The following is an 8,837-nucleotide window of genomic DNA, read 5'->3' as shown; positions in this document are numbered from 1 at the left end:
CATAGGTCCAACATTTAAAAGGTTTTATGCCATCGCCTCTATTCTGTTGCTCCTCAGGCAGAGACCCATGTCCTCTCTCAACTGCATTGAACTTCTTATGATGTACCACATTTTTCTTGTCACCTACATCCTGAGATATTCCTCGCTTGTTCAGAAATTTTCCTTTAGTTTTCTCGTTGTCTTCCTAATCAAGCTTGAACTTAGGTTTGTGCTTTGACTGCTCATGACAATGATTCAACTTTATGATGGCTTCCTCCAATGACCGAGGCTCATCAAACTCAAGATGGTCTTTGAATGTTAATGGCAATTTGCTGATGAACCTTTGGATGTTCTCTTTCTCATCCTTGAGATAGGGCACATATCTCAACAACTCTAGAAATTTTGTTGTGTACTCTTCATTTGTCATGGAACCCATCATGAACTCATAGAATTCCTTGGTCTTTCCATCATAATGCCTGTCAAACGAGTACTTCTTCTTGAATAGTCTTTCAAACTTATCCCAAATCAACTTCTCTTCTCTTATGCCTCTGACATGCTTAACATCTTCCCACCAAATATTTGTTTTTCCCTTAAGACTGAAGGTAGCTATCTTGGCTTTCATATTCTCTAAGTAATCACGAAGTCTGAAAATTTTCTTCATCCCAAATAGCCATGCTTGTGCATCTTCTAATTTATTCATTTCCCCATCAAAAGTAGTAGGCTTGGATTTATTGAACTCCAATGTTAAATACTCTCTCGTCTTATGATGTTGGCGGTGATGGCGATGATGTCTTATGGAAGAAGAGCTATAATAGAATCCACATGTACTTAAGGACATACCAACTTTTATTGTGTCATCATGGTCCATCCTATGCATTTTTTGAAACCTGCTTCCATCCACCCCGTTAGTCTTTTCCTCCTTCCTATCTGCATGACCAATCCCCAGCTATCCGTGCTTTTGCAAATTTGAAAGGCTCTAAAGGATAACTGCATTGATTTCAACTTGATTTTCTTGAGATTTTGAAAGTCTTTCCTATGCCTTAATCAACTTGTTATTATCTACTTTACGACTTATAATCTTTGCCCTTAGACTCAATGTATCTACTATATCAGGAGAATATTCCTCTCCTTGCTGCTCATCTAACTTCTCCCATTCCATTGATTTCACTTTAGGCCTGAATGGAGAATCACGTGAACTGTACTAAACTATTATGCTCTTCATCTCTCGGCCTTCTATTTCTGCAATATGCCATTGTTAGCTAAGTAAAAACATAATCAAAACCATACCTCAATGTATCTTAGGGGAGGCTATTGCATCTGCACAGACCAATACATATTAGCATGATATAACATTGCAAGCATATCAACTCATACATGGATATCATAACCATAACAATAATTAGCTAACATGCATGCATGATAAACATATATACAACTGGCATACATGCATAACAATCTACATTCACCCAAAGGGTCCAGTGCTGCAACCTCACTCTAATACCATCTTGTAACACCCCACCCCACATTTACTCACTTTAACCTGCTCACCAGGGTAAACATGAGATGAGAGCTACTATGTGCGACCCGATTTCCAAGATGCACTTATGAAGATGGGGCCCACATGTCTAGAACTGTCTGCAAACACCCAATGAACATGATTACATTGTTATCATCGTAACTTAACGCAACACTATTTATTTTCAGTTTCATTTCCTTATATTTAACACAACTTTATATTTTTGCAGGTTTTTTGTGTTCTAAACTTCCAAGGTCGTTTTGAGGGCCTAAATGACATTTTTCAGGGAAAACAAAAAGATTGTAAAAGTACCAAAATCGGTTTCATGCATCCTATTTTGGTCTCCTCGAGGAGATCTTTGAAACAAGGTATTATGATAACCAAACGAATATCATATGCTAAATTTACAATACAGGAAGTTGGAAGTCCAAATTATTATTAATACAAACACTTTGTGTACATAGTATCTGTAGGTCATAAATACATATCTGTTCACTATTTCCTTAGCTTCATCAGAGAATCATCAAGAAGGCTTAATGCCCTCTCAAGCTAGCTGCATCAAACACTAGTTAGCCCATGCATTCACATAACCATTCAATAACTTATCAAGCCATAAGAAAGATCCATAATAAGAGCCCATTATACAACACGAATATACCATGTTTATAACCTTCATTTAACCAAAATGAATTCAAGACAAACCAATCATAAAATCAACACAATAACCAATACATGTGCTCATTGATCTCAATAAGAAATAACACATAATAGCATATGCATAAGCCAACCAAGTCAAGGACTTCCACGTACCACTCGACCATAGATTGGGTTGAACCAAATATTTCTTTCAGCCAATCACCCTTGTGCCATATTCCAAGCATGAATGTGGGATCACATGGGATAAACCAAAACAAAACCAACCAGGGAATCTAGAGGCTAAACCACCTCTACCCTCAACCACAATGATTTCACCTCAGTCGGTCCATAAATCACTAATACCAAAACAAGCTTGGATGCCTTCCAATTTTCTTCACCACACCGACAGGCACACCATCTCCACCCTCGACCCTTGGGAATTTTTCTGAGATCACCTCAACCAGGATCCAAAGTCTATCGGACATCCAAAGCTTAATCAAAACAGGGAACCCACTACATCATGGCTATCCAGGAAAGGAAAAGGCAAGGTTGAAACCATTGTCAATCCAGGAAAATCCCATGCCAATGACAACAAGTAACCAAATAACCAAATGCATGTACCATGCATTCAAATCTCAACAAGGAAATCACACATGCAACCTGTTACCTGCAATGTTCTCCTGTTGTAGCTGCTTTTCCAGCCTTCTCCTTCGCTGCCCACGAATTCCTTTGATAGCTTGCTTGCTCCTGTCCAAGTGAATGCTAGAATGCTCCAAGAGTGTAAGAGTGAGTAAGAGTAGCAAAGAGTGCCAAGAATGACTAAGAGAGACATTGAATGTTCTCCCTCTCTTTTTGTTTCCTTTTTCCTACAGCTTCCTTCATTTTCCTTTGCCTACACATTCTTGTCTCTTCATCTTCCCTTTCTCCTATTTCCTTTATTTATTTTAATTTTTCCATTCGTTGCCTTTTGGATTTGCCAATGATAATGCCAATTTCCATAGCCATTAATAAACCATGAGTGATGCCCACTATATTGTTTTCCTCTCCATTCAGCTTTATATGTCCCATGACCTTGGTTTAATTTATTTACATGGAAAATCAACTCGGGGTTGTTACATATTAAATAATTTAATACATTCCATTGTTCATGATATGGTAAAAATCAATAAGAGTTTCTCACTAATATTTAGAGTTGTTTGCAAAATGCACAAGAAAATATTATTTTTTGCAACTCGAATCACAACCACAACAAGTTGAGTTACAATGGAAAAAACTATATTTTTTGTTGAGTTGCAACTCGAATCACAACCATTATTTTTTGTTTAGAATAATTCTATATTTGAGTTCAAGTTAGCAACCAAAAACTAATCAAATCAGTGAGAATGAGGTTGATTCACATTAAGTGCCCATTTTAGGAGCAATTTCAAATGAAAATGCAGAAGTTGAGTATGCACTTCCCATGCCGATCATTAGACCTTGGGAAGAGCTTATCAACAACAAGAATAAGACCGATCTTAGATATGACAATAATGTTTCCTTCCATAATTCAGATTACTCCAAGCCCCGTTAGTTTCAAAGTGTTGGGTTTCTTCATGAGAGTTCATCTTCACCTCTTCTAGATCTCGCTTCTCTTCCATAACAACCACAAATTGTCAAATACCAACATTATGACAGAGTTGACCATGTGAAATATCATTGTTTTGATCTTCACCCGTGTGAGCACTGTCATAAAAATACTCATCATTCAAACAAATGCTTTAGAAAACAAGTCTCATGCAAGAACAAAGATTCACCTTGGATGGATCACTTATTGGCAATGGGCTTCAATAGCCAAGAAGATATCTCGGTCATACCACAAAATTTGTTCACAAATATTGGCACGTCTTGCAATTGAGATTTCTTCATCTTCTCTCCTTATATCTGATAGGTGGGGAATTGATGGTGATCTAAAAACTTCAAAGATACATCAAGCGAGCTTGAGCCATAGCCTGAACTTGCTACCTAAGCCTAGAGCCAGAGTAAACCATATCCATATTCAAAGTTGTAGCCAATGATAAAGACATGCCCCATGAGCATGCATTTTGGTTGGTGTCCTTCCTTAAAACCACCACTGGTTGAGACCTAAATGGTCTCCCTTTTTCCAGGCATCAAGGAGCACTTCCACTAGCAGAAGACTTCCACTTCTAGCCAGATTCAGAATTGTTCCAAGAACTACATCAAGCGTTCTAGGTTGAGACCTCAATGGTCACCCTTTTGTCAATGCATTAAATAACACTTCCACTAGTAGAAGACTTCAACTTCTAGCTAGATTCAAAATCGTTCTAAGAACCACACCAAATGTTCTATTGTTGGTAGTCAACCACCACTGGTTGAGACCTCAAGTTCTCCCACCATATACCATCATTTTAGAGAGCACAATTAGCCAATTGCATCCATGTAGTTTTTGCATTTCAACTCTTTTATTGGACTCATATATACCCCCTCTGATTAAAAAGGGAATGTTGGACATCTAATCCACCAAAGGTTATAGTGTGGAATATGAACAATCATTGGAGTCCAAAAGACCACTTCGAATATGAAAACCAAGGGTCATAAAATATATATATCCTTATAAATAAAATACATTCAACCAGTTATTTTATCTATCTGTGTAATTTAACATATTCCAATTTAATGTTAAACTATTAACCATTGATATTATATTTCATTAATTCAAGAATAACTTTTACAATATGAGATAAAAAACACAAAAATACAAATACAAATTCCCAAAGTAAAACATTTGGCCCTTTAACCCCTCTCGAACAAATTGAACCCCCATCCCACACCCATTTTAAAAAAATGAAAATGGCTGTAATATAAACAATTCTACTGACAGTTGGGAAAAGTGTTGGACATAACTTATTGTCCACATCACTTTTGTACCATAAAACACTGCCAAAATGGTTATCTTACTTTTAGTTAAGACAGGGGGACAGGTTTGATCTGTCTTTCCATCTACCCTGTGTACTGTTTTAAAGTGCCAATTCTCCATGTATTTTGGGTCTGTATCTCTTTATTGAATCTTCGATTCCTGTTTTTGTGTCTGATTTAATCTGTGAGGAGTGGGGGGAATTTTCAGCAGAATTTCCCTCCCCCTGATAAGAAGAAGATCATGATGATTCCACAGCAATGGACGTCGCCCTGCGGGAACAGCTGCACGCATAAATACGCCGCTCTTACTCAAATTCCATGTATAATCAATCTTCCTCAGAAATCGCATTTTTCAAATTTTATCGGCATTTGATTCTTGTTTTCTCCTTCCCATTCTGATAAATTAAATTCCACTAATCCTTCGTACGATAACGGTGGCTTGTGTTTAGCAGCCGTTAATGCACTTATTTGATATTTTTGGTTCTTTTTCGTAATATTATGGAAGAACATTAATATGTGGGAAGTGGCTGATGCCTTGTGACTTTAAAATGTGGGATTTAAATATGATCAAATTTAGCAATCCTATGACAGACGTAGCTGTACATGCTCGAAATGCCCATAACCTTTCTCCGTTGAATCTGAGTGTGTGCTGTTCGTGGAAATTTTTTGAGGTCGGTGTTCAAGTCCTTGGAATATTTTGAATGCATTGTAAAGATATTGGAAGGTATTATCTGTAGGCATTATGACATTGCAGGTTTTCATCTCTAATGTGACAGTGAAAAATAATAATTATGGTCCAAAAAAGGAAAGCAATGTTGCGAAAAACCAGGATAAATTCGCGCGACGTTTATAGTGAATATAACCCAAAACCTTCTTTCCAAGGCAATGAACATAATTCAAAACCCTTTGGAAAATAACCTGCGAAATTTATAAAACTCACTCCATAGAGGATGAAAAACACATTCTACTGTCAACGATGGTTTGCTGGGTCAATGTAAACAGTCGTTATTATTGCCTCCACCGGGGTTCAAATTTCTCCAATGACATGCTTGAGCTTGTGTTTTTATCCGTGTTTACGAAAAAGGGGTAAGGTCAGGTGCAAGTCCGTGAACTTGGTGGATTATAATCTAGATGCTCACCACTTCTGGCCTCAAAGGGTGACTCCTGTAACGAGGGGAGAAGTTTCTTACCATTTGAATATCTCATATAGATCAATTGCCACTTGCTTGTGTTGGCAAGAATATTCAGTGAAAAAAAACACTTTCCCTTAAAATGCTTATCCCATAAATCCATCAGAAACAAATACACAATCCATTAGAAGCAAATACACAAATATTGATGGTTATAATTCTCCCAAGTATTTTTAACCCATGAAAATAGAAACGAGTTAGGAAATTTCTGATGTGATAAATAAACTGTTCGATAACAGAAAAAAAACTTAAAAATAGGGTATTGTTAATCAATCTTCGATTAAATTCTCATTATATTTACCTGTAGATTTTGAATCTAAAAAATAAGACGGCCTATAAACCTGACAGGTTTCTAAAGGACGTTTTCTTACACATATAACTTGTGAAAAGAACTGAAAAGGATTCATAAATGCCCAGTTTGGCCAAATTCATAAAAAATGAATTTCTGGGGTGTCGTTATTTTATTTTATGGTGTCTTGTTCAACAGAAAAGGAAATGCTTTTAGCTAGCAATATAAGAATTCTTTCCACTTCAAGCCTGAAAACTTTGTACAAGTTACTGGCAGACGCAACTTATATGCATTTTGTGGAATGATTACGGGTTTGTGTATAAAGTAATTTTTCTTGAGCCGAGGACCTTACCTGGTGCTCACAAACTTTTTTCGCGTTTTCCCTTGCCAAGGGCAATGAAAATGCTTCTTGGCTACCTTCAGCAACTGGATTGAGTTTTCTTTATCTTACGAATACATCAAATGTCATTGCCACTGACAAACTCTGAAGAAGTTTGTAACGTCCATATTAACTGGTTGCTTTTTTATACCAGTAGTAATCAAACCAATGTTCCACCAAGTTCTTGGGATGGGGGAGCGTGAGAGTAGGGAGACACACATGGGGAATGTCGAGGTCTGTAGCAATAGGGTCCCCTTCTCCAAAATTATAAAAACAAAAATAGTAATGACAAAATCTGAGCAATAACAATTCATCCCACGCAGAGTCATCCTTGTGCAATCCAGTAGAAACACAATAATCTTGCAAATTCTAAAATCCCTAAAACTGTTAACATCTAGTGGATTTTGAATGAGATATGAAATCCTACTCTCTCCACATTAAGTCTAATGAGGTTGGAGCCACTCTCAAACATTCTGAAACAATTAATGCTAATGTTAAAATTTAAGTACTCTAAGAATTTAATATCACCATTAATTACCAAGGTCACAAACTCCTTGGTATATAGCAAGAGTCTCTAATGAAGCTAGTCAATTCTTGATGTTTAAAAATAGTCATGGGATGGCTGCTGCTTCTGAAATTTGGATTTTAGTTTCAAACACCTTGCAAGTCTGCACTGGTTAGCCTAGAACATGGTCTTGCAGTGACGTGCTTCTTAATTCAAATGAATTGATGAGAAAATTTCATTCTCACATAAACGTTTCCACAATTTTCTACTGCTGAAAATGGCCCTGAACATTTTAGGAATGTGAATGTGAAAATTTGTACTTTGTGCTCACTGCTCACCAGTTTTAAACTCAACAAAATCAAATGTTTTGCAGAAAGCATAGGTTATAGCATTCATTAGTTCAAATTCAGGAAATAAGATGGCCAATTCGCTACATAGCAATCAATTTGTGTGGGAGACTTGTTGACCTAAATTGACTAATATAACAGGTCAATCGTATATACATTTTGATGTCTAATAAGCAACTCTGTGTCTTAGATGGACTTGAATATTCGAATTCTTCATGATAATTCATAAAAGACATTGATTGCTTTGTGCAGGGAGGGTGTTCTGCAAAAAGGGATGTGAAGCAAATGGGGATTCCTGGAAAGAATGTGAGGTTTACTTTTTCAGTCTTGTTTTCCGATCAAATGACTCTTTCTATGGAATAATCCAAGTTTCAATCTCAAATGCAGAAGCTAATACGAAATTCGAATGCAATAGTTGATTATGACAATCAGTTTAATTCTCCTAAAGTGTAAAGTAAATGTTAATGTAATGAAGGTTTTCTTCCAGTAGTACTAACTGTGTGATGAGATTTAGCATGGTTTTTGCTACACTCTTCCAATTGTTTTCCTGCTGCTGGTACTAGATATATCTTAGACTTATATGGTTGGCATCGTGTCATATTTTAACCGTTTTGGTATTTTACAAAGGCGAGGCTGTTGGTTTGAGTCATCTTCAGTCCAAAATGGGAGAACCATTGCTTCAGGCTTATTTTGTATTCATATTAAACAACTTCTTCTGGTTTCAAGAAGAAAATAAGCTATTGTCACACTAAATAATTTTGTTTTATTGGTCTATGGAAATTTTCTGTACATATGTACAAATCTTCGTAGAAAATAATATTTGTGTTAACAGACATCACAAGCAAGAGAAATGACCACTTTTGTGCTTTTTGATCTGCTGCTTGTGCTTATCTAAAATATTGGTTTAGTGCTTGTTACTTCCCCAAATGTACCAGGCAGGACTTGCAGTGAGCCACCAAGGTTGAACAAGACACTTGTTCAAATTTCAAGTTCAGAACAAGGTTACTTGGGAGCGGGAGCAGGGGGCGACATTTTCAAAAGCTCCCTGTTCGGGAGCAAATCTTTATATAATATATATATTTA

At 36.6% G+C, this 8,837-nt stretch overlaps 1 protein-coding gene across 1 annotated transcript in view; it reads left to right on the top strand.

The window, feature by feature from the left end:
- The first annotated feature begins 5,071 nt into the window (after positions 1 to 5,071).
- Positions 5,072 to 8,837, top strand: part of LOC149188933 (defensin-like protein) — a 170,550-nt gene continuing 166,784 nt past the window's right edge. The window contains exons 1-2 of the mRNA XM_089411731.1: positions 5,072 to 5,364; positions 8,007 to 8,060. Coding sequence (XP_089267857.1) covers positions 5,286 to 5,364; positions 8,007 to 8,060 — 133 coding nt within the window. The 5' untranslated portion in view covers positions 5,072 to 5,285. The remainder of the gene's footprint in view (positions 5,365 to 8,006; positions 8,061 to 8,837) is intronic.

Source organism: Pinus tabuliformis, chromosome 3_1 (assembly GCF_031772625.1).
Source record: "Pinus tabuliformis cultivar Carrire ecotype Pingquan chromosome 3_1, CPIR1, whole genome shotgun sequence".
Classification (NCBI taxonomy): domain Eukaryota; kingdom Viridiplantae; phylum Streptophyta; class Pinopsida; order Pinales; family Pinaceae; genus Pinus; species Pinus tabuliformis.
Note: the sequence above shows the minus strand (reverse complement) of the source record. Positions and strands in the feature narration are given on the sequence as shown.